Source organism: Sorex araneus, chromosome 6, assembly GCF_027595985.1.
Source record: "Sorex araneus isolate mSorAra2 chromosome 6, mSorAra2.pri, whole genome shotgun sequence".
Taxonomy (NCBI): domain Eukaryota; kingdom Metazoa; phylum Chordata; class Mammalia; order Eulipotyphla; family Soricidae; genus Sorex; species Sorex araneus.
In genome coordinates, this window is record NC_073307.1 from 138352551 (window position 1) to 138379069 (window position 26519).

A 26519-nucleotide genomic window follows, 5' to 3' on the forward strand; every position below is an offset into this window, starting at 1 on the left:
TGCCAAAGATTGTCCTGTAGTGACAGAACTGGAGAGTTGGTCCATGGATCTGAGTTTGGGACCTTGAAGGAAGGAGGCAGGTACTGTGGTGATGGGTGTGATGTTGAAATGATGCACGCAAGGAATCACCATTAATAGTGTTGTAAGTCATAGTTCATAAAGTTTATTATTTAAACTTTTAAAAAAATTTTTTTAAAGAAGAGAATCATTTCATTTAGCCAAAACGAAAAAGCTCTGGTTTCTGTCTGGCATATGGAAGGGCCACACTTCCTTAATCAGAAGTGCACATCTGATTAAGAAAACACTTCATGTTTCTGATAACAGAGATGTCAAGAAATCTGCTGGTCCCATGGATGATCCACCCCCTATAATTCTATACATTTGCCAAATGCCTCCTTTGAAGCAATGACTACATCATAGACTATTGTCTCTGGGGAAGCATATAGCAAACACAAACAGAAATTCTGAATCTAAAATTCAGAATTCCTGGAGCGACCTCTACCCCACTGATGTACCAAGAGTAGCATGCATTGTTTGGGTTTAATACATATTAATAATCATATTAGTAATCTGTACTAATATTACATACATATTAGTAATCTGTATACACAGCAAAACAAATCCAGAAACAAAGAAAACAGTTTTAAATTTTTTTTGTATTTGTGTTTTTCCACCAGCTCATTAGATTGTATTAAAATATAAAGGAACAGTGGGGGCAGGAGAGGACCCACATTTTAGAGAAATAGGAAAGCTACTGAGAGTATTGCGCCTGCACGGCAGAGCCTGGCAAGCTACCCATGGCGTATTTGATATGCCAGAAATAGTAACGATAAGTTTCACAATGAGAGACATTACTGGTGCCTGCTTGAACAAATCGATGAGCAACGGGATGACAGTGACATTGAGAAGAGACTGAGCCTTCCTTCCATGAGAGATGACCTCAGAGGGAAGGGGAAAGGCAGGAAGCAGAACGAGGCCCTGAGATGTAAGATCTCAGGGACGAGATGGGCAGAGACCAGAGAGAATGGGACCCAGGGAGCCCAGGCAGGGCTGGGAAGGCCGACTAACCCCTATGGGCAGTTGGTGTGCGTGTGTGTGTGTGCGTGTGTGTGTGAGGAGGGAGGGGTAACAGACAAAGATCCACTAACCTCTATTTTATTTTAAATTTTACTTAATTTTTATAAAGTTGTTCACAATAATTCATTATATTTAATATCCAAACACCAATCCCACCACCATGCACCTTCCCACCATCACAAGAGGAATGGGTGTGAAGATTGTTGCATTTCATCCTGGAGTTATTAAGCCCTTGTATAAGAGATTACCAATATGTATGTAATATTGGTACATATTACTAATATGATTATTAATATATATTAACCCAAACAATGCATGCTACTCTTGGTACATCAGTGGGGTAGAGTATGAGAGGTCGCTCCAGGAATTCTGGATTTTAGAATACGATTATAGAACAGATTCACTTCTGGGGAAGGCCTATGTTGCTCTCTTCCAGGAGCTTTAGTTCTGAGTCTCTGGATCTTGACCGTTGATGAGATTATATGGGGCCAGGGGCAGTTTGTGGCTGTGACTGCCAAGCTACTGGAAAACTTGGGAGCTGTGGGGAGGAGGCCCAGTCCTGCTTCAAGCAAGTTTGGAGATTTCAGTCACGGGTTCCACATAACCTGCCACTAACCCCTATTGATGGTTGGTAGTGGTGTGCATGTGTGGAATAGACAGAGAGACAAAGGGCGGAGAATGAATATAGCCCTCAGGATTATTTTAAACCCTTCTATCCGATTCAAGAATCGAGTTGCATTCAACTCATTTGTGTTTTGGAGCTGCATTTTGTTTTGTCTTTGGGCCACATCTGGCAGTACTGATGGATCATTCCTGGGGTATTGTGGTGGGGGGGATCTAAGCTGGGTCGGCTGTACAAAGTGGGTGCCTTACCCACTATACTCACTATCTGCCTCCCAGGGGCTACATTTTAAACGATCACAAAATCCCATTAATCGTCGAGTGGCTGGAGCGGGCTCAGTAACCTCTACATTCGTCCTATCCCTGAGATTTTAGAAGCCTCCCTCTTCTCGGCCTTCGCAACGATGCCACATTGGAGGCTCTTTCAGGGTCAGAGGAATGAGATCCAGCTGGTTACTGGCTTTCGCATATGATACACCATGGGAAGCTTGCGAGGCTGTCCCATGTGGGCAGGAAGCTCTCAGTAGCTTGCAAATTTCTCCCAGAGGGAAAAGTAGGATATAAGATATTGCACTGTCTCTCGCTTCTGGGAGCCTGCTTTTAAGTCTCTGGATGTTGGCTGTTGATGGGATTACACACATCTGGGTTCCTCTGCTGGTACCTTCATGTGTGAGGCCTGTTTGAACATGTGGAGAGGGGCCTTGAGCATGGCTGTGACTAGGTTCCAGTGGTCTTTGGCCACCGGGAGCTCTGCTTAGGCCAGGGAGAGAAGCTGGAGCCCATCCCCTCCAAGGGGCCCCGGGGAAGACAGCCAGGCGTGCGGGCAAGAGACTCCATTTTAAAATGGAACAGAAAATATGAGAACACATCAGATGTAGCAAAAGCAAAATGTTTCATAAAACTCTTGAGTTGGTATATTATATATTCATTGATCCCTCTGTAACCATCCATTTATCAATTTACCTAGCTTACCTATCTAGTTTACTCTGGTTAGAGAAAACAAAGATTTCTATCTTAGTACTGCCTCCCAAAATGAACTAAAATATAATTATTTTGGCGGTGTGGATAAGGCAAGTGAGAGAGCAAAGAATTTTTTTTTTGTTTAGCCTGGGGTTTACAATAGCAATTCATTTTTAAACTTTAATATTAAAACTGGTATTCTGTAAAACATTTACATGTCTTATCAGCTTTAGGGGAACTGAATCTAATTTAGAAGTGACAAGGGTTGATTCACAGAAAAATTCTAAAAATGCTTTTTAATGATCTCATCATAGAAGCAGTCCCACCACAAAAACAACCTTTTTGGGGTTGTTAACTAAAGAGAGAGGGAGAGCCATGTCCTGGAATAACAGAGAACTGAGGCTCCTCGTCTCCTGAGCACAGTGCATGTTTCCAGCTGGGTTCATACCTGCTACTTACTTAGTTCCTCTCTCTTTGGGTGTCATATTATTGAAGCCCAAATGCTGTCTTAAAGCCCCAGCATAGGAACCACATCCTAAATGCAGGGCTAGAATGAGTTCCCACTTACCCTTTTCTCTTGAAACAAGTATTTTTTTTTTCTCCAAGTAAAATCTAGTGCTTAGGTTCATTTTTCACTCCCCGAGTAGTGAGTTACAAGGCGAGTAGTAAGTTACAAGGTGCCAGAGAGATATGGTATAGGAGGTAAGACACTCGCGTGGCACACAACTAACCCGCGTTCCAATCCCTAATACCACACATAAAGTCCCAAACACTGACAGGGTCACGCCTGAGTAGAGGTAGGAATAGCTCCTGAGCATGGCGGAATTTGGCCCAAAACCCAACAAAAAAAATAAGTTATTTACAGCCTTCCTCCTAAGCAGAACTAAAGTAAAGCAAAAAACTTAATGCAATTATTATTTAAAAACATTTGGACTCCACCGCCGAGATGTGATCCCGGGGGCCACACGCATGTGCGGCCTCTCCGCAGCTGCACAAGCGTGAATCCAGACCCAGCAAAACCTCTTTCGGCATGGGCAACTCCTCGCAGAATGTCTCCAGCCTGAGAACTAAGCCTCGGCCCCGTGCCCGCCCAGGAGGGGAAAGGTATTTCTCTCTCTCTCTCTCGCCTCTTTCTCTCCGGGGATGAAGGGCGCGGTGGCCGCCATATTAAGACGACCACAGATTGGGTTTTCAAGCCTGTAATTATCTAATATCTGGAAGAAATCTCCCTGGACTTCTTGTTAAAGTACAGAAATTCAAAACCGTGCGGCCGCGGTTATTTGTCTTCACAGTAGGTCTGAATCTAGTGGGGTACTCCTAACAACAATAGTGAGGTTTGTGTTGAAATATTGAATGTAACCAAAGTAAACAGAATGTAAAATGAAACTTATCAGTTACAAGGTAGGGGGTGGGGGGGCGGGATGGGAGGTTTACTGTGTGGGTTTTTTTTTTTTTTTTGGTGGTGGTATATGGGCACTGGTGAAGGGATGGTTGTTTCAGCATTGTATAACTGAGACCTAAGCCTGAAAGCATTGTAATCTTCCACACGGTGATTTAATAAAATAAAATAAAAAATAAAATAAAATAAAATAAAAATAAAAACATTTGGACTATACGTATATTTTAATTAAAAGACTATTTTGGCAAAGACACAGCAATCCATAGCTGTGAGGAGAAAATCAACAGGAGTGGTAGTGGACAAGCATGACTGGCCTCTCCCCCTCTGGAGTCATATTGAATAGGACACCATGCAAGGATACCACCGTTCTTCTGGTTTTATCTTTGCATCCCCAATACTCTTCATCCACTATTAACATGCAGGTGATCTACAATAGAATCTGCAGTCTTTGTTAGGTAAATGTCAGTAAGCCCAGGGACTGGAGAGATAGTACATCAAACGGAGTGCTTTCCTTACACACAGCCGGCCCTGGGCCAACCCCTGGCACTACACATGGTCCCTGAGCACCCCTGGGAGTGATCCAACAAAAACAAAACAGTGGCACATTTAGAAAGAAGGGACAGTTAGCTGGGGCTGGAGCAATAGCATAGCGGGTAGGGCATTTGCCTTGGATGTGGACGATGTTCGATTCCCAGCATCCTATATGATCCCCTGAGCACCGCCAGGGGTGGTTCCTGAGTGCAGAGCCAGGAGTAACCCCTGTGCATCGCCAGGTGTGACCCAAAAAGAAAAAAAAAAAAGAAGGGACAGTTAGCTGCGAGATAGAGCCCAATGTGCCTCTACTTGTCCTTCTCAAGCCTGCACCTGTATAAGCCCATGGAACCCAGGAGCTGAGCTGCCTGGAGCAGGCCCTGGTGTTCTGTGCCTGTGGTGTAGGGAGAGCGGGAATATTGCAGTCAATCTGGATTATTCCATGACACGCCCACCTTCCATACAGATTCCTCTGAAGTGGAACACTGGTCATTGTCTTTCTGTGGTTCTCCATCCCTTTCCACCCATCTGAGCGTGGCTCCCTCTCACCAACCATAATCTTTGCGGGGTCCAGATGGATTAGGACACCCTTTAAACAATCCGTAGTGGTCTTTGTAAGTGCTAAGCAATCGCAGACTTTTGGGTAAGACCCTCTTTAACTGTCTCTTGTACTTCAGTTTTTCAAGATGTTCTTGCCCACCTTGTCAGTTATAGGATTCCAAGGGGCTCCCTAAATTCAGTGGCTCTCCTTGGCTTGGGGACAAACCTGACGGTGCTTAGGAATCATACTAGCAGTGCTCAGTGGACTCCCTGTGGTACCAGGGGTTGAACCTAGATCTGGCTGTGTACAAAGCAAGTCTTCCCCATCTGCACTATCTCTCCATGCCTCTTTCAGTAGAACCAGTATTCTACGTTTCACATTCTAGTTTTCATTTTACAGGTAAACAGACACAAAAACAAAAAGGAACTGATCTACCCATGATCACGAGTACAATCTAAATCTCTTAGCCCCTAATTTTCTGGTTATAAGCTAAATCACACTGGCTTTTCAGCCCTCTGGGAATAAAAATCCTGATACATTGTATAAGCAAAATGAGTCCAAAATTCCATCTTCACCAGAAAAATTAATTGGATAATTTATCATGTGTGAAAATAACAATACATTCTATATAACCATCAAGGACTTTCAAATAAATTCATTAAAAATCCCTTTAGGCAAAATAAATAAGATTAAAATTCAGCACATCAGGTTTGTAAGTTTAAAACTAACTTTAAGTGAGGACTGTAATTCCTGTGACAACACAGAGATCACCAGTCTCCCCAGTTTAAGACAACTCAAAGAACACTAATTATCTGAATAGATTTGTCATCAAACGAGGTCAAGTGCATTCATATTGGCCACAGATTTAACAAGGTTTTGAGAGAAACCAGGCTGGGTGAAGTTTCATCAAGCTGAATGAGTAGGCTAAGGGACAGAACAGCAAGTAGGATTCTATCTTGACTTGCATGAGGCTCACCTATGGTTCAAACCCCAGCACTTCATACTGTCCTCCAAACCATGCCAGGAGAGATCCCTGAGTTTTGAGTCAAGAGTATAAGCTCCTATACTTGGGCATGCCACAATAACAAAAAACAAAAAACAAACAAAAAAAATTAAAAGTCACCTTAAACAGATATAAATTATATAGTTTATAATTCTTATCAACTTGAGGTGGTTGTTCACTGTAGAGTTCTTGCAACATTTCTGCAAGTATGAAATGTCTCATAATAATGTGCTGGGGAGAAAAAGTCGTACCTTACTGACAATTTCGACACTGAAATTGATCTGCTTTAACTGGTATTTTGATCAAATGCTCGTTATTGAGTACGTGTGTGCTCTGTTCCAGGTAATGTGCTATAGCACCATGAGGTGGTGTCCCTGGGCTCACTCCCTCCTGCGGGTGTGGAACTTTTCTTGCATGCCTCTGGTCCTGCTAAAGGCACCTTCTCCTAAGGAAACAGCCATCCTGGGATTCTGAAATCTACCTGGGAGAAAGTTAGGGTCAGTGAAGCAGCCTGGCCAGGTGCAGTGCAGCCAGGCAGCTGTGCTTTGGTGTTATGGTGACCATAACAACACCAGGGCCTCAAGCCCTGAGAGCACAGGTGGCCCACCTTCCCTCCTGTTGCAAAAGTCAAGTGTCCTACTGATTGTTTTGAGAGGGGAAGGAGCAGCACCACATCCATTACACAAAAATTATCTTTCAGAACATCATTATTGTAACTTAAATTTTCTGGGAGGAAAAAGCATGAAGAACATTACAGACTTTGATGACATTTCAGGAAGTCAACCAGGCAGGCACAAATGCCTTGCAAATGTTTGAAAGTGAAGGCTGCAACTGAATGTTTCAGTCTGCAGAGATCCTTCTAATTGGAATTCATCCGATGAGTCTTTCTGGTTACTGGTCTTTTGGAAGTGGCAACTCCATTCTAAAGATGCAGAAACAGCCTCTGTGAAAATATACCTGGTGTAAACTTGGGTACTACAAAACTAGACCTCTTAAAAATGCCTAATGCCATTTTAACAAAACAAATACAATTATGAGCAGCATTTTGAAATTTTAATGGAATTTTTAAAAATGCATTCATCATCATCATTCCATCGATCGTCAAATTTCTCGAGTGGTCTCAGTAACGTCTCCATTCATCCTAGCCCTGAGATTTTAGAAGCCTCTCTTTACTCGTCCTTTCCAATAGTGCCGCACTGGAGGCTCTTTCAGGGTCAAGGCAATGAGATCCATCATTGTTACTGGTTTTGGCATATGAATATACACCATGGGGAGTTTGCGGGGCTCTCCCATGTGGGCAGGAAACTCTCAGTAGCTTGCCAGGTTCTCCCAGAGGAGAACTAGGCTGTAAGATGTCACGCAGTCGCATTTGCTTCCAGGAGGTTGGTTTTATAGTCTCTGGATGTTGGACGTTGATGGGATTACATGGCGCTGGGGGCAGTCCCTGGGTGTGACTGCCTAGCTACTGGAAAATGGGGGATCTGGGCGGAAGATGCCTAGTCCCGATCCGAGCAGGCTTGGAGGTCTCAGCCCCAGGTCCCACACACCTGGGTTCCTCTGCTGGTTTCTTCATGCGTGAGGCTCGTCCGAACGTGTGGAGAGGGGCCTTGAGCATGGCTGTGACTAGGCTCCAGAGGTCTTCTCTTCCAGGGGCTCTGCTCGGGGCAGGGAGGGAAACTGAAACCCAACCCCTCCGAGGGGCCCCAGTGAAGACAGCCAGGCGAGGGGGTATTATATTAGAAAAAATTAACAACTGTTTTTTGGTCACTAGATGTTTGGATTCCCAGGACAAAGATATAACAAACTATTTCTCTTTAAGGATAGTATATTTTATTTGTCCACATAATTCATAAATGAGGCTCTTAGTTTATCCAGGACTTTCTGGAATTAAAAACCAGTTAAATGTTATTTTGTACTAGTCATAAAAACTAGTTGCTGGTTTCTTACTAGTACTAGTAAGTTCACAAATTCTTACATTAGTACATCATTTGGTGGGGAAACTCACCTTTTATTCTTTTTGCTTTCTCTCTTCATCTCCTAAATAAGGCTGGAGTGATAGCACAGTGGGCAGGGCATTTGCCTTGCATGTGGCCAACCTGAGTTCAATTCCCCCACCCCTCTTCATGAGCCTGGCAAGCTACCGGGAGTATCTTGCCTGCATGGCAGAGCCTGGCAAGCTACCAGTGACGTATTCGATATGCCAAAAACAGTAACAAGTCTCACAATGGAGACGTTACTGGTGCCCACTCGAGCAAATCGATGAGCAATGGGATGACAATGACACAGTGATCTCTTAAATAAAAGGTGAGCCATACTGAGGAAAAAACAGAAACTACTGTTGCTACAACAGCTAAGAGAATAAAAAATTCACCAACTACATACAAATCAACCTCCTGACTTGTTTTCCATTAGCAAAATGTATGACTCACAATTTTCATCCTAAACTGGTTTACATTGAATGAATGCTTCATTTAAAATTGTGGCAAAAATCTCTGGGAAAAAGAAAAATTTAATTTAGCTATATTCAAGAATAATGTCAAAAGACAAATGTTGAAAGGTAAATAAAAGTACATGGCCCAAGAACTTATAGGCCAACAGGGTGAAATAGCATGTTTCAGAATAGGGCAGGAGGTATTTTTAAAAATATAAGGAAGTGAACAACTTTCCAGGTAAAACTTGAATCCTGGATGTCTGAAAGTATCCATCTAAAATGAGTTTGGCTTTTCATTATATTCACAATGAATTAGTTTGCTACAACATGCCAAATACTGAGTTAAAGAATTTGCTTATTTGAATTAAGATGTTGGGAATTAAAGAATTTGCTTATTTGAATCAAGATGTGACCCAGTGGATGGACTTTAAATTGAAGTAATTATGTCAGCAAAAAGAGAAGGCAATTTTCTAGTGCCAAAGTCCTCCAATAAGTATTGCCAATGTTCTACAAGTTAGAGCTTAATTTCTTAGCAGAGAAGTTTATGGCTAGAGTGGAACTCAGAAATACTTAATCCAACTCATTATTTTACAAATGGGAAATGTGAAGCTAAGGGAAGCTGAAGCTCAGCAAAAAACCATTTTTGTTTGGATTAAGGCTGATAGCAGAAAAAATAGCCAAGGCAGGAAATGACTCGCCTCTGTATCTAACGCACAACCATGCTTTTAAATAGAAATCTGACCAGAAAGCTTTTAAATATCATTTCCTTTTTTGGTAGTGTTTTCTGTAGGGACATTTATTATTTTATTTTCCTCTGGTAAGTAGAAATCATGAAACGTGTAAAAAAGCACAAAAAGAAAGGAAGTCATCAAAAATAGTATATTTCTCTCAGATCTTTTCTATGCAATACAAAAATAACCACCATTCACTTGTAAGTGGAACTTGACAATGACTGATTGAAAGACCATCACAGAACAGCAGCAGTACCAGGATCCCTGTGAGGTGAGGCGCCTAAGACGGCTGGGCAGCATGGGGGCAGAGGGACATGGAGCCAGGAGGCAAACTGGGAATCACGAACAGGTGGTTTGAGGGTGGCACAGGGTTTCTGCAGGACCTTCATTTTCATGTATAACATAAAATCCACCAGAGCAGGAGCTTAAACATGGGCTGGGGAAGGAAGGCAGAGACAAAGGGGAAGGTCAAAGGACACCTGGTGAGTCTACCTGGAATGGAAGCCCCACTTCTACACGTACTAGGTTTCTTGCTTCCTCTGGAAATGAAGGATGGCCCAGAATGCCAGACCAGGGACTCCAAGGTAGACTCTCATGACGGACAACGTTCAACAATCTTGAGAAACGGCTTCCCTTAGATTCTTCACAAGAACCTTTGAGAGCTGTGGAACTCCCTGAAAACTAGATTTCACATTTAAAATCGACAGACCACTGACAAAGAATGCCTGAAAGTCACCTCTCCCTGGGAGGAGCATTTGGTCACTTCAGTACATGCCACAGGACTCCCCTCAGCACCCACCCAAGCCACATCCTAATATAGCCACCACGACCTCTAGTCTTAGTTTAACCACTGCTCAGTTATCTCCTAGGTGTTAAGAAATTCTGCTGGAAATAATTTTGTTCCACTTAAATGAATTCACCGAGAGGGTGAGTCAAAGCGCTGAAAATTTGACTCATAGCTTTTGTCACTGCCAATAAGATGTCACATTGGTTGACTGGTTGAGTCACTTTTAATTGTTATGTAGGTGACTGTGTGTGCATTTCCTTGTCCTACAAATGTGAAGCAGCCGAGAACACATGCAGGGCTGTGGAATTCACTGCACTCAACAGAAAAAAAGGGCATTTATAGCATAACACTGAGCAGCTGCTATCAACAGGGTTCTTAGTTTTCTAATTCTGGAGAAGATGCTGCTTTGTAGGATCAAGGAAATATATTACAAGGTCAAATGAAACACTTAAACAAGAATTACTCAAACAGACAACATGTTATCACTAAATAAGATATTTAGGGTGTAAACTAGCCCCTGAATATCCTAGTTAACACTCCTGGGTGGAGAGGGGAGAGTGTATACATAGGGTGTGAAGTAATAATGAGAACTTAAGTTTTCTAAGGATTAAGGCTCAAATCCTCAGACATTTGTAGGAGGTCAAATAAAATGAGAACTTAGAGGCATAACTTTCCTCGCTGGCACCAGCACAAGGCGGTAGTGATTTTCAAGTTTAATATATTATATATATGTATATATATATATATCTCATAAAAATTAGCTGAAGTCTTAAGGAATGTCTGTTATTATTAAAAGGTTTGCACTTTACCACTCCAACCAGAGTCTTTTGTGCAATTAAACACACTGCACTGGAGCCAAAAAGTCCATAAAAGCACAAGAGAATCTGATAGAATAGCTGCTGCATTACTCCATAGCACTTGGGGTATAATGGTGAGAGCCATGTGACACGGAGATTCCCAGGAAAAACCTGCTTCTATATATCCAGAAAAGTTAAGCAACCTCTCTGGCAACATTTGCTGGTGGGTATGACATCCTACCTATTTGCTTTGTTTGTTGCACGCTGTTATTGGGAACAAGGCAAGGAAAGGCACTTCTTCCAGCTTCTCCAGCTGGATGTTTTGGTTTGCTTTTTAAACTAACGGTGAGAGGATGCTATACCCCTGCATCAGTACTACGTGGCTGAAAGCCCTCCCTCCGAAGACTACCCATGTCAAAACGAGTAGCAACCTCACAGCGCACTAACAAAGTATCATCCTTAACAAAGGTCCTTTGCCTTAAGGCTTCCAGATGCATGAAAGTCACGTAGCCAAAACCTTTTGGGTTCCGGGGGATTGTGGGTCTCTGGAAGGCAAGCAGCTCTGGTTTGGCATCCATTATTTCTTCATGATTTTGCCGTACAGGTGCTTCAGACTGATCAAGAATTGTAAGACGTATTGTACCTTGGAAGGGCCAAGGGAGATGGCTGTCATAGTCTCCTTGCATTGTGTGGACAAAGAGAGAGATATAGTTTGCACAACGCTGAGCAGATGGTAACTGAAGATGCAGGCGCATGCAAAGTTTGTACCCGGGTTTGCCTGTGTAGAATCCTGGGCTGTGAATGACAACGGGTTTCTCCTCTTCTTGAGATTTCAAGTGCATCCCGAAGTTACCAATCTTCCAGATGTAAATCCCATTGCACTGCTGCGCTTCTATCTCAGTAATTTTGTCCTCGAGGGCACGAATAGTTCGTTTGAGTTCACTTACATGCATGCTCTGAGTTTCCATTTTAGCAGTCAGCTCTCGGATTTGGTGGTCTTGTCTTACAAGGCGACCCTCTAACTGCTGAATGGTTTCTTGGAAATTCTGGACCTCTGGGTGACACCCAGAGGAAACCTGAGATGAACTGGAAGGATCATAGGGATGTATGTTAGGCTGGGGTACGGGAGCTAAGGCAAGGCTCATATTCTGAACAGCCTGGGCTAGCATCCTCATGTGCAACTGGGTGTTCTCTTGAAGGTGGCGTGCCAAGTGATTCCTCTGCATCTGAAATTTAAGCACAAGCTTTAGGCTAGGAGTAGACAGCCTAAGAACTGCGAGGGATCTGGCCAAGCAAAAGAAATGATTTTAAGTAATGTCACTGGGTCCCTCAATTCCCTATAGCCTTCTTTGTCTTCATTACCTTCTCAATATAAAGATCTGATCTTGCCTCTTAATTCACGGAAACATCAAAGGATCAGACAGACCTCCCTTCTAGTATTTCAAGTTTCTCTATATACATCAACAATACAGAATCTTCCAACAAAAATCAATCATGCTTTCTACCATTTGCTCCTTTTATTTCATCATTAAGAGTCATACCCAGCAATGCCTCAGGTAGTATCTTTGGGCATAGGAACACTTTAGAGTGCTCAGGTGCAACTGGGAATATATGCAACTGCAACTAAACCTAGGGCCTCTTTGCATGTGCTCTGCCTCTTAAGCCACATCACTGGCCCATTTATTTTGGGAGGTGGTTATCCAGTGATGCTCAGGGGTTACTCCTGGCTCTGCACTCAGGAATTACTCCTGGCAGTGCTTGGGGACAATATGGGATGCTAGGGATTGAACTCAAGTCAATGGTGAGCAAGGCTAGTGCCCTACCCGCTGTACTCCCTCTCTAGCTCCCATTTTACATTTTAAATTATGAAACACGTACCCACTGTGATAAATGAGATACAAAAGCATTAACAAAAAATCAAAAATCAAGTCACTCTCTCCGGAATCATTTATCATGATTATTTCTCAAACATCTGATACAATTTCACTTTTGGAGGCCATACTCCCTTCTCTGTATCTCAGTCATCAATTCCTAAGCCTGTTTGTCTATGGCTCTTTTCCTAGCTCACTTCTCTTTCCTGTACACACTCACTCTGTATGGTCACAATCACACCTTCCATCATCATCACAAACTACTTCCCCATATGAATATTCCTAGTTCCAGTTTCTCTCCAGCGCCTAAGAGCCATTATAAAATCCATTCCCACTGTCATTAGGCATTGAATTATAGAGAGGAATTTTCCTGAGCCAGATTCAAGTAAAAGAAAAAAAAACCCTTACCTTTGCAGGGCAACCAAAAGTACTGAACGTGCATGGAACTGGGGCTGTAGGACAATCTAGATCATAGTGATTAGGCATCTGAAAACCAAAGCAAAGGTTGAAAGTGATTTTTCTCTGCATAATCATATTTTGCTTACGTGACTCACCTTTAAAACCTGGACACCCATTTCATATATATATCAAAATCATGTATTTATAGCTGCTTTTACATCACAGTGGCAAAGGAACTGTGTGAAAAATTGTGTAAATCACAAAGATGAAAACATTTATTCACAAGTCAAAGAGAATAGAAACATCATTATTGCATACCATTTCAACCTCCTCTAAAAATTTAAAGTAAATTTTTTTCCATTGCTGAGAACTGGCACCCTCTAGTGGAATTTTAGAGAAAAAGCACCTTCATCCGTCAACGACAACTTAAAAATTTACCATGGACAGTTTCAGGCCATTTAATAAGGTGAAGTCAACTATATACACTAAGGTCACTGTTTCATACCCACTTATCTCCGTGACTGACCGTCTCTTATAAATCTTAAGTTTTTCTAACCTCAGTTATGCTGTGCAGATGCCAATGTTGGATTAAAGCACATGAATACAAAAACAAATTTTTTGAAAGTCTCAGCCTGCAGTTCTGTGAGTTCAAAACATTCTTTAAGATGAGACCCATTATGCAGAATAATATTCCTTGAAAATGGCACAAAATTCCCTTTAGAATTTAGTTCGGCTGTAGTCACAGATATCTGGGATAGGGCCGCCTTCAAAGAACACTCCGTTTACTTCTTCACATCATATAATACAGCACAGCAGCAGAGGCAGAGGGTCAATCTAAGGGTGGGCTTGTCTGCTGAGCCCTCATCTCACCACTGGTAAGATTCGCGAGCCAGTAAGTAACAGTCAGGATCGGAATCCAGGTTCTCTGACTGTTAACCTACAGTCTTGTCCTGTATTAAGTGTTATTTCTGTTGTATGTTAAATGTGCTGCATGATTTCCTTTAAGTAATACCATTGTAGAAAGAAAAACCCGAGACCTTATAAGCAAAAGGAGTTAGCACCGTCAAATTAAGGCCTTGATGGGGAAAAAAAAAGTCAATTATGATTTCTGGGCTTGCAGATTTCGTGGGTACATAATGTGACTATTATCTGTATTTGGCATACTTCACGAATGCCAAATGATAACAATCACGTGGAATTTTCCACATCAATGAGTAACAACATGCAGTTTTCTATTATAACTACTACTTCTGGTGCTACTGCATCCTTAGGTGACACCTACAGGACACGTGAATACGGAGGTTACAGGTCCTCCCCCTAGCTCAGGAGCTGGAGCTACAAAATTCTGCTACTGAACAGATTTGCTTTCTTCTTCACTGCTGTTACTCTTCCAGCTGGCCACTGGATACTTAAGATCCTTATTTCACAGTGTGCAAGTTAAAAAGATTCCTAAAATATTAAAAGCGATTTTTTTCATTTTAAGTGGAGATTTTTAGAGTATTTTTATCTTAAAATTACTTAGCTTTGTTTGCAACATTTATGAATATATAAACATAGCTGTTACGTGTGTGAATTTGGAATTTTAGGTCCTTTGTAAAGGGGCTATTTTCAAAGTATTTTAGTGTACCAATTTACATGAAAATTTTCACACTTCTAGTATCTCTTTAACCTGTCCATTTCTCCTAACTGGTTTAAATTTAAAAATGAAGACCTAACTCCTATCTTAAATCATTTATGGTATTAATTTATAGAGTATAAATTATATAAATGATATACCTGTTCTCTGATGAGCACGGTATTGCAGTATTCACACATGACATTTGCTAAGGGACAGTTCTCATCGTGGATCTACAGTGTCACAAAAAAAAAAATAAGGAAAGTATGAGAAAATCTAGAAACATTAAGACTGATGTTGGGGCCTTAGGTGTGGCCACAAACAAACAAAACAACAAAGAAAAGAGGTGAATTGCCAAGATAAATTTAATGTTTAAGGAAATATCTTAGTAGTTACAAAAGAATATTATATGCAGATTATTTTAGTAAAGACACAGGTAAGGAATCCAGGACCAGAACCTCACTATTGGAGCTGAAGAGAAAGCACAGCAGGTAGGTTGCTTGTCTGTCGTGTGGCTGACCCCAGGCCAACCATCAGCACTCCATCTAGTCCCCAGAACACCACTAGATGAAAATACAAACTCAGAAAGGGAGCACCAGGCCAGAGAGACAGAGAGAGAGAGAGTACAGCGAGTAAGGCACTTGCTCTGCTCGAGACCAACCTGGGTTTAGACCCCCGGCATCCCATACAGCTCCCCAAGCACCAGCAGGAGTGACTCCTAAGAGGAGAGCCAAGAGCAGTTCCCTTAGCACCACCAGGTGTGGCGCCCAACGGGAGGAAAGGACGGAAGGAATATGCCTCTGTACTACTAACCCCTCAACATACACATTTAATAAACTTTCTAAAGAACAGCAGAATGAACAATGCCAGTTAATACATGCCTCTTTATCTTCAAATGCCATTGACACAAGACAGTTTTCACAAGAAACCTGTCTTCTTGGGCACTCCTTCACAATGTGCACGTGGTACTGGTATTTGGGGACGGGTTGCTGGCACTGGGGACAATTCATAAGAGCAAATTCACAAAGCACTTGATGATCCTAAAAAGAAAAAATAACTGATTAGCAATTGCCAATCCCTCTGACATTTCTTAAACATTTTTTTTCCTTACAATACATTATTTTCTTTTCTACATACCAGAGAACCCCAATACAGGTCTGAATGAGTTTTTTTTTCAAATAATGACCACAAACTGCAAGTTTACACAAAAAGCAAATTCCCAAATTAATTTTTCCATTTAGTCCTGAGATTTAGTAAAAAGTCAAATTTTTCTGATTACTAATTCAGTAATGTGTTTCAAAGAACTCTTTAAAAGACAGGCAGTTAACAATTCAAATAAAATAATATTTAACTTCTTAAAAAATTCAGATAATTTAAGAGCACTGTAACTTTTTTTCAGTTAATCTCAAGTTATAGGAGTACTCCATTTACTTTATAATAAAATGCACAATTTAAAAACAGGTCAAAGGATACCAATAATACCAAGATGATCACTACATAGGTCTTATTGCTTATTTCCACATGAGAGAAATAAAGTTATGGGATTACAAGTTGTCTTTAAAATATGCTTCAGGGGCTGGAGCAATAGCACAGCGGGTAGGGCGTTTGCCTTGCACACGGTCGACCCAGGTTTGATTTCCAGCATCCCATATGGTCCCCTGAGCACTGCCAGGAGTAATTCCTGAGTGCAGAGCCAGGACTGACCCCTGTGCATCGCTGAGTGTGACCCAAAAAGCAAAATAAATAAATAAATAAATAAAATATGCTCCAGTTTTAGTTCAAATATGTGAAAATAAAACTCGTATCAGAATATTGATTTCTTCTCTATTATCACTTTATTAGAATAGACAGCATAAGACATTTCTGCTTTGCTTTGCATGGAGGAGCCCTGGGTTTGATCCCCAGCACTGCCTGGTACCCCAAGAACTGCTAAGTGACTCCTGAGTGCTGCTAGGTATGGCCCAAAAGCAAACTTCTGGTTTCTGATACTCAGTTAAAAAGATTAATTAAAATTAATTCAGAAACATTTATTTACCAATCAGTATAGTACATGCTCGGTATTACCTATACACGTATAGTCTCTACTCTCCAGGAATAGTCTTGCACATAAACTGTCTAAACATTATTAAAATTTAAAAACTTAAAAAATACCTCAAGATTCCTCAGTTCCATCTTGAGCAAACAACCTTTATTTGGACATTTCACCATCAAAGAAAGAATCTCTCGTTTTGCAAAATTGTCAGGAAAGAGTTGATTTTCCAGTAATATTTCATTGTCAACTGGACATTTGTGACCTGCATCCCTAAAATAAATGACACACAGTAAACTTAAACGTTCATATAAAAAAGTTAATTTTTAATCCATCACATATAAATTTTTCATTACTATCAATAGAGAAATGTAACAGTATCTATAAGAGAATAACAAAACAAACTTTTATTGATAGGATTTTATTTTATCTATGTCTCTGAGAGAGTATCACCAAAATTAACTTATGAATAAAAATTTTTTTTTTCTTTTTTGCTGTGTGGTAGATGGGTATGAGGTCTCACATGCAAAGCATGTGTTCTAATGCTGAGATATATCCTTCATTCATGAACAATTCTTTTATGAAATTAATATAACCAGTACTCTATTGTTTAACTATCAAAGACTATGGGACTTTAGATTGTAGAATAGATTCCAACCAAAAAATAAGAAAAACTGGGGCCTGACAGTATAGTGGGTAAGATGCTTGCACACGGCTAACCCAATTTAATCCATTATTGCATAGAGTATCCCAAGCACTGCCAGGACTGACCCCAAGCAGAATCAGGAGTAAGTCTCAGTTGGGTGTGGCCACAAAACAGCAACAAGATACAAAGAATGAGAAAAATTCACTGTATCACTGCCGTCCTGGTGTTCATTGATTTGCTCGAGTGGGCACCAGTAACGTCTCCACTGTGAGACTTCTTGTTACTGTTTTTGGCATATCTAATATGCCACAGGGAGCTTGCCAGGCTCTGCCGTGCGGGCGAGATACTCTCGGTAGCTTGCCGGGCTCTCCGAGAAGGACAGAGGAATCGAACTTGGGTTGGCCGCATGCAAGGCAAATGCCCTACCCGCTGTGCTATCACTCCAGCCTGAGAAAATTCAACTGAATAAAATTCTATTTTTATCAGCATAATTTGGAAGGTGGGAGGAATTTCTGGCCATCTTTCTGTTGTGTCAGCAGCTATACGCTATGCTAAAGATGAAATTAAATACACTCTTCATAATAACAATATGTTTATAGTACAGTGCTCAGTTGTAAACAAAAATTACATTTGCGGTAACGCCTAGTAAGTCACGTAGTAAGTTTACTCTGAACAGTCTGGCTCAGAGGCGACAAAAGACTTCCTTTATTTCTGTGTATTGTGTGTCTACAATACAATGCACTAAGGAGTTGGAGGACCTTTGTGCCCCCTTCTCAGTGGCTTATTCTATTCTACAATGGGCAAAACCTCTCCAGGAAGCTTGGGATGACTCATCCTTGGCTCAGAAGATATGATTAGTCTGGTAGGCTCCCAGAGCAGAGCACTTATCAACCTGGTGAGCCCTGCCATGTCTAAATCAAAAGTACAAGTCGCTGCAGTAGGTAAAATAGATGTTGTATAATGAGGTTTGCCATCAAATGCCTTCAAACTAATAATGGTGGGAGGCATTGTCTTTTGGGGGGCCTACTCAGCAGGCCATGCTCTGGCTGAGCTCAGCCCAGCTATGCAGGTCGGTCTGGTTTGGGCACTCAGCTTGGGCACAATGGTGCCTTGCTGCTTGGACCAGCTTGCCTGTGGACACACCAAGGTCATACGCCCAGCCATGTTCAGGGGGCCTGGGGTAAAACAAGGAGACGAGAATGACAGACATGCACCCTTTAAGCCAATCCTAACCCCTCGTCTTCAGCAGTCTGTAGGGAGCTTCACACATACTGCATAAAGTTTATTATTGCCCCCAAGAATTTTCTGAAACACAGAGAAGAGTCATAAACACTTATGATGTTTATTTATGATGCTTATCCCAAACTTAATTGATGAATGTCTGAAAAATATAAGAATCTTACAAAGTATAAAGGAAACCATTTTGAGGTGCTTTAGTGTTCTTGCTAGAAGATGAAACGTAGGGGCTGGGGCTGTATCTCAGTAACAAAATGCAGGCATCACATGCGTGAGGCCCTGGGCGCCATCACAAAAGAGCAAACAAACATACAAAAGCGCCATCCTCCCTACTCCTTCCTTCCCCGAACCTGGTAACAACAATAAAAAAGAGAAATGAATTAGGATGTATTTTGAGTCCCCTAACGTCTAACTGCCAAGAATTAATTTCAGAGCCATTCTTTTTAAGAACATTAGCGTCAAAGTGGTCACTTTGAGCTTCAAGACAAAGGGAAATAAAGCCTCAGACTTCCTTTAGTGGTTTTACTCCCGTTTCAGACCACTGTCCTCCTAATATCTTAATTATATGGCCATTAAGACACTGTTAAAAATTAGCTATCTTCCCCTATATGGGTGACATTTGGTAAAACACTACATATTTCTAACTCTAGAAAAACCAATGGTCCATAATATGGTGCCATTTTCACTAAGTATAACATAAATAAAAAACATTATTATCAAGAAAGAAGTTAATCAGGGCCAGTGATAGTCAAACAGGTGAGATGCTTGCCTTGCATGCGGCCAATCCTAGTTGGATATCTGTTATCCCGTATGGTCCCCAGAGCATCACCACGAATAAGTCCTGAGGGCAAAGCCAGAAGTAACCCAGGGGCCTAAAAACCCTATGTGTGACCTAAAAACCAAACTAAAGCAAAACAAGAAAGAAATTATAGAAAAACTTCAAGCGCCTTTTCTACCCCAGGTAAACCCTAAACTAGTAATCTCTATCGGGGCATGCTTGTCTGCCAGGGGATATTTGCCAATGACTACAGACACTCTGGTTCTCACAACTGGGAGCAGAATGTAGTGAGAAGCAGCCACAGGGTGCTGTTGAACCACTCTGCAACATAAGAGATTCACAGGACCCAAGTGTCAACAGTGAGGAGGCTGGGAAAGCCTATTTGAAATAGACCTTGCCAATTTCAATACTGGATTTCCCCAAAAAACCAAACCAAACCAAAACAAAACAAACCATATGTACCTTTGTGTCTAAAATTAAGCCAAGGGGCCAGAGATATAGTATAGTGGATAGGGCACTTGCTGTGCATGAGGTTGACCTTCACCCGGTATGATCCAAAAACGGAAAAAAAAATTTTTTTTTAAATAAATAAATCAGAGAACTTGGGAAGGGTAAAGTTACCCTAAACTCATGTGAAAGAACATTTTAAACTTGAAAAATAAAAGCTTGTAAGACTAGTGAACCTACTTAATGATCTCACTAATAAATTACAAGCACATCCAGAAAATCTCCCTATTTGTGATTTTCTTTTTAAAGTAACTATGATATACTGAACACATACTGTATGTAGGCACTTAAAGACATACCTAAACTATTTCTGAGGGCAGGCTCTGAAGAATGCTCCAGGGCCTGGTACTACTCCCTGAGATACTAGCCAAGCAGGCCAGGCAGTTAATGTGAGGGCCCGAACATACAGTGCGTTTTGGGTCCTGCAGTACTTAGGACCATTAGGGCTACCCTGAAGGTACTGGGGACATCCAGGGCTGTAACTGGCAATGCTCTGGAAACCATGCAGTGACCGGGACCAAGGGGGCATACTTAGTCCGCAACCCTTAGCCCCATGTTATCTCCCTGACCCCCTCGAGCCTTATTTTATTTTTGGTTTTAGGGCCACACAGGCTGTGGTTAGGGCTTACTCCTGGCTCTGTGATCAGGGATCACTCCTGGTGGGGCTAAGAAGAACATGTGTGGTTCTAGGGATTGAACCTGGGTTGGTGGCGTGTAAGACTGGCTGTAGTAACTCCTTCGCACCTTGATGCTTAAGATTCTTAAGTTCATCTTCCACTTAGGCAAAAGGACAATAAACCCAAAACTTATTTGGCAATTTTGGTGGTGCTACGAATTGAACCAAGGGCCTCACATATGGAAGGCCAATTTTCTACCACCGAGTCAGACTCACAGCCCCAAATAATCTCGCATCTTAATACAGTGAAAGCTGAGGAAAAACAGAAAAGAAGGTAAGGGAGACTGAGAGAACAGGGAGGAGGTAATGGAAGCTGCTGTGGTATCTATGAGGAAGCCAAGACACTGAAGAAAAAAATCATTTGAGACACACTGGAGAGAGTAAGAATAACCCCTTATTCTCTGGTCCAGTATCCCGATCGGTGAGGGTTGCAATAGCGGACTCCCACACAGGAACATGCTCGAGGCGCATGTTCAAGGAGGAAGGAGCGCACAGTAAAGAGGTGACCTGTCCTGTAGAGAGCAGGATGAATCTGGGAGGGCCCCAAGATGGCACCCTGGGTTCAATCCAGGGTAGTAGTGCCCTACATGCCAAGTGCAATCCTAATGACACTGCTTTTGTGATCCACCCAGCCACAACAATTGTGTGCAAAACACAGTGCACTGCTTGTGCAAGACCAGCCAACTAAAGCGTGCAAGAGCACAATGCCTGACCAGCACCTCACCCAAGTCAGAATTTCCTACCATTGTTAACAACAAAAAACAACGTAAAGTGGGAAAAGAGAAATGCATCAGACTGATCAGACCCTTACAAGAGCCTCACAGGCAATTGCTACTCCTGGATGACCTGCTGCCATGTACTGAGCAGAGATGTCATCATCTCGCTTACTTTGTCAGATACGCTCTGGCTGCTAGACTGAGAACAGCTCGGAAGAAGAGAAAGGGAGAAGTTGGGAGGCCAGTGAGGGAGCGAGTGTTGACTCAGAACAGGAGGGCAGGCAGAGAGAAGGGATTAGATTTCAGATGTATTCTGTACAGTCATCCAACAATGCTTTCTTTAAACTGTTCATCTACCCACAGACATCCAGTAATTGACGAAAGTTAAGGTAGCCAAAAATAGAGGAACTTACCAAGTCACAAACACTCTGTGTGTGGGTGAGATTACCACAGCCTAGTGCTTTCATCTGAGCTACACTTATTTTATTAAAGCACAACATCTCACACCTTGACTCGCAATACAACAGTGTGTTTAATAAAGCACCTTGACTTATTTATCTGAGGACCAGGGAAGGAAGTTATCTTACATAATATAATAGTAACTGGGATAAAAAAAATCTAAATTTCTCAATTTTCCATCGAGCTATTCTTTTTTTAAACCCGAGCAATTGTTTTATGTATAGGGGCTGGAGTGATAGCACAGCGGGTAGGGCGTTTGCCTTGCACACAGCCGACCCAGGTTCGATTCCCACCACACATATGGTCCCCTGAGCATGGCCAGGGGTAATTCCTGAGTGCAGAGCCAGGAGTGACCCCTGAGCATCGCTGGGTGTGACCCCCCCCCAAAAAAAAAAACTGTTTTATGTATAAATCTACTCCTGGGAAATCCTGTGAGCCATGTAGCCAAGTTCTCTGGTGCTGGTTCTGCAGGGCAGACTCACGCTCACGTACCTGATGGACTTGATGATGCAGGCTTTGCAGAACCTATGGCCACAGGGTGTCTGCACTGCTTCGCGTAGTGCCATCAAGCAGATGGGGCACTCATACTTGCTCTCCAGGGGCGGGTCAAACTCCACATCATAGCCCTGGATCTCTTCCATGAAAGAGCTTGAGAGGTTCCCGGCGCTGGGTGCTCCGCTCACGCTGTCATCCTTGGCTGCGGCGCTGCAGGCGCTGGCCATGGCAGCACAGCAGTCCCCCTCAGACTGGCTGGACGCACAGCTGTTCTCACAGTTTAGCAGACTCATAGTAACGGGATTATCAGGTGCCCTTACAAATAGCTAGGGAAGAAGTTTTAACACACAGGTTATCAGAACCGATGGATGCCAGTCGTCATTCAGCTGCTACACACTAGCCGCATTCAGGAAACATTTTCAAGGTTTTTGAACTTTGCTTCGTAACTATTTTGTAACAGGAAGTTTATAATATAGTACAAAGGTAGATTATAAGATGAAAAGAAATGCACCTTAATTATAAAACTCAGCCATATCAGAAATATCCACTTACAAAGTACTTAACCACTTGAACCTTGATTTTCTTCTTCTGAATCTAAAATTAGGTGTACTCTGAAATATTCAATGCGGGGATTTCTATTAGGTAGAAAGAACACAACTGAAAGTTTCTTTGTATATTTTTCTGCCTACAGTAAAGTAATTATGTTTCATTTTTAATGACTGGAAAAACAAATGAGGTTTGCCTACAGAAAACTATGGTTTCCAACCAGATGGAAGCCTTCCAACTCTAAATCACTGTGCTATTTTTTCGAGTGAAAAGGCAGGCTCTAAAATCAATTCAGAGCCTAGAAAAATAGGTTTCTGCTACAGTTACACCTGAGGAAAATGCTAGGAAAATTCCTTAATAGGTCAGAGAGTTCTAGAAACAATGTAACCCTTCAGTCATATGCCCATTATCTGGTCTCACTTTAATATAAAAATTCTGGCTGCTACCATGCCAAAAGGTGGATTAAGAGAGTAATCCTCAATCTTTAAGCACGACAGATACTTCCATCTTACTCTCAAAAAAGTTGGAGCACTGTGCAAAGGACAAGGCACTCCTCTGGCTGGAGAAAGAACCATGTAGCAGTGAAGAGCGTAGGGGCTGGAATCGGGTATCTGGGTCTAACGCTTTCTGTCGGCACTTGGTGTAGGACCTGACAAACTTTCTGTGCTTCAGTGTCCTCATCTGGAAATGGAGGGAACCCGAGAATCCACACCTCAGTCACTACAAGGGTTAAATGTGTTCTATGCTAAAGGACTTAAAACTGCATAAATATTATGCGCAGATCTATGTATTTTTGCTTACTATGTTGTTGGTTTGCTTTGCGACACCTTGTGGTGCTCAGGGGCTACTCCTGACTCAGGAGGACTCTTGGCGGGTCATGCAGGTGGGGTGGGGGAATGCAGGTAGCCCCAAGGATTTGAGTCTGGATGAGGAAGAATGCAAAGTAAGTGCCTTAACCTTATCTTTCTAGCCCCTATTTATTTTTAAGTTTACTGTCTCCACTTAAATGAAGTGAAAGCTATCAAACTTAAAAATGGGCCACAAATTAACCAAATTAATAGCTGGAATAAGAACCAGACTCTACCTGGTCCCAGAACCTGTCTAGTTTGTGGAATGTATGTGGTATGTCAATTTGTCTTTTGTCGAGTTTATTTCACTTCATTTTTCTTTCTCTATATGGTATTATCATAGAGGCAGGGGAAGGGATAGGTGTGGGAGTTATTTTGATAGTGGTACTAGAACTTTGGCTGTGGGTGTGGTGAGGCTTATACATTAATGGAAGGGTGAAGCTATACACCCAAAATTTTATAGTAGTATAATCCAACAGTAAATTAATAACATCACCTGGCCCTAGCATTAAGTGGTCTGGCCTTATTGGCCAAGAACTGTTAGGAATGGCCCCCAGGTGTCCTAAGCATTGCTTGGGAGTGACTATAGAAGATCCACATCCTTCAAAGAAACATTTTTGAGAGTGTAGCACTCTGTCTACAGTGTGCATTCCTAAATATACTGCTAAGGGAAACAAACTGGAAACAAACTACAAACAGTATTTCGAGTGCTACTTTGTTATTTTTATGTTTACTCTTTCTGATAAACTAAAACCATTTTCCTCTTTGCTTTTATGAAAGGCAATGACTTGCTGACTCAGGGGGAAACCACCTGAAAAGGCTTTGAGGCAGCTGAAGAATGAATCAAGATCTGACATCCATGCAGAAAAAAATATTACCAGCGTTCTTTTTCCCCTTACACAGTGCAGCAGGTATAGACTTCATGAGAAACTGCAGAAGCAAGCTTGGAACAAAGCTTTGGCTTTACATAAGAGAAAAATCAAGAACTACTAAATACTCAGGGTTTTGTTTTGGGGCCACACCAGGCGGTGTGGTGTGCAGAGACCGCTGCTGGCGGGCTGTGTACCGTCGCTCCGGCTCCAAGTAGGTAAATACTCGTACCTGTACAATAAAAATGACCTTTACCACCTTCTTTCCCATTCCCTGCCGTGTGAGGTGAAGAGCTTCATGAGAGCAATTTCCTTCTTTTATGGTGCAGTGCTGAACGTCATGGCCACTGTCTTAATTAAAGACCAGGGGCCGTAGCTCCTGCCACCTTGTTTTGATTGCATAATGAAAACGGAAACTTACTTGCCTTGTCACGCAAATCAAGGCTCGCATCTACAAACCAGTACCTGTGTACACAGCATAGCCGAAAAAAGCGCGCGCCGTGAACTGCAGGGGCTGGGTGCACAGAAGGGGTGGCAGGGAGGGGTTTTAACTGGGGGGTGGGGGGGAGAGTGTGCAGAAACGTTTGCCCTTCCAGGCTGGGCAGGCGCTGAGGAAAGCGGGCCAAGTGAGAGAGAGACACCGGACTGGCCCCTCTCCGGGGAAATTCGAACAGGGCTCCACCTGCCAGGCACAGTCGCGCCACGCCGGAGGCCAAGCAAGTGAACTGCCGCGACCACCCCCGACCCCCGAAAGGGGCTTGGTTTTTGCTCGGTGCACACAAGACTCGCTTGCCTCCCCGCCACCTCCCAACGCCGGCCCCAAGCCCCCTTTTAGTTGAGAAAGGTCGCCGCGATGCCCGGGAGTGCGGCTCAGCGGGCGCGCGCGGGTCCGGCCCGTCACCCTGAACGCCCACCTGGGCGGTCCTGGCCCCCTTCCTGGGCACAGTGTGTGTGTGTGGGGGGGGGGGGATGTCCCTTGGGGGGAATGAAATACAGTAAGAGTCGCGGGGACCCCCGGGTGGGGTGGGGTCGGGTGGGATGGGGTGGCGGCCCACCCGGGCAGCAGGCGGCTGGGGAGGGGGGCCGCGCGCCCCACGCGTCCCCGCCCGGGACCCCGCCGCGGCGCCCTCCCGCGGGGCCTGGAAACGCCCCTTCTTTCTCCCCTCCCTCGACTCCACCTGCTCCGCGCTCCGCGACAGCCGCGCCCCGAGGGGGAGGGGGGACCCGACGGAAACTTAACTGCGAATTTTTTTCCTTTTTTTTTTTTAAGGGAGTGAGGGGGGGTGGGAGGAGGGGGGTCGCTGTCCCGCTGTCCCCGCGGCGCCCAGGGCCGGCACGAGCCCGGACGCGATTTCCCGTCCTGGGGAAGGGGCCGAGGAAGGCGCCCTCCCTCCCCGCCCCCATCCCGCGCGCCCCGGGGGACCAGGGAGGGGGCCGCAGGCCCGGACACTCACCGCTCGCGCCCGCGGGCCGGCCCCCAGCCAGCCGCGCGGCTCCTCTCGGGCCCGCCGTCCCGCGCAGGCGGCCCGGACGCCACTGTCCCGGCCCCAGGGCCGCCGCCGCCGCGTCCCCGGGCCGCCCGGAGCGCCCGAGTCCCCGCCGCGCGCGCGCCGCCACTTCCGCCTTCTCGGGGCGCCCGGGGGTGGGGCCGGCGGGGGCGGGGAAGGGCCGCGGCGGCGGGGCGGGGACGCGGCGGCGCGCGCGGGCGCCCCCTGGCGGTGGTCCTCCCGCTCGCCCTTCTCTCTCCCTCCCCCTCTTCCTCCCCTCCCCTTCTCCTCCTCCCCCGGCCTCCTGTTCCTCTCCCTCTCTCCCTCTCCCTCCTCCTCCTCCTCCTCCCCCCTTCCTTCTCCTCCTCCTCCCCCCTTCCTTCTCCTCCTCCTCCCTTCCCTTCCTCCTCCTCTCCCTCTCTCTCTCCCTTCCCCCTTCCCTCCCCCTCTCCCTCTGCTCCCTT

The 26519-nt window shown here is 43.7% G+C and overlaps 1 protein-coding gene across 1 annotated transcript; it reads right to left on the minus strand.

The window, feature by feature from the left end:
- Nucleotides 1-9427: 9427 nt before the first annotated feature.
- On the minus strand, nucleotides 9428-26174 carry TRAF6 (TNF receptor associated factor 6). Its single transcript, XM_055142571.1, has 7 exons — nucleotides 26023-26174; nucleotides 22303-22631; nucleotides 16915-17065; nucleotides 15645-15803; nucleotides 14925-14996; nucleotides 13158-13235; nucleotides 9428-12104 (listed from the first exon to the last, which is right to left on the minus strand). Exons 2-7 carry the CDS (start codon nucleotides 22596-22598, stop codon nucleotides 11235-11237), a joined length of 1626 nt encoding a protein of 541 aa, XP_054998546.1. The 5' UTR covers nucleotides 22599-22631; nucleotides 26023-26174; the 3' UTR covers nucleotides 9428-11234.
- Nucleotides 26175-26519: the final 345 nt, after the last annotated feature.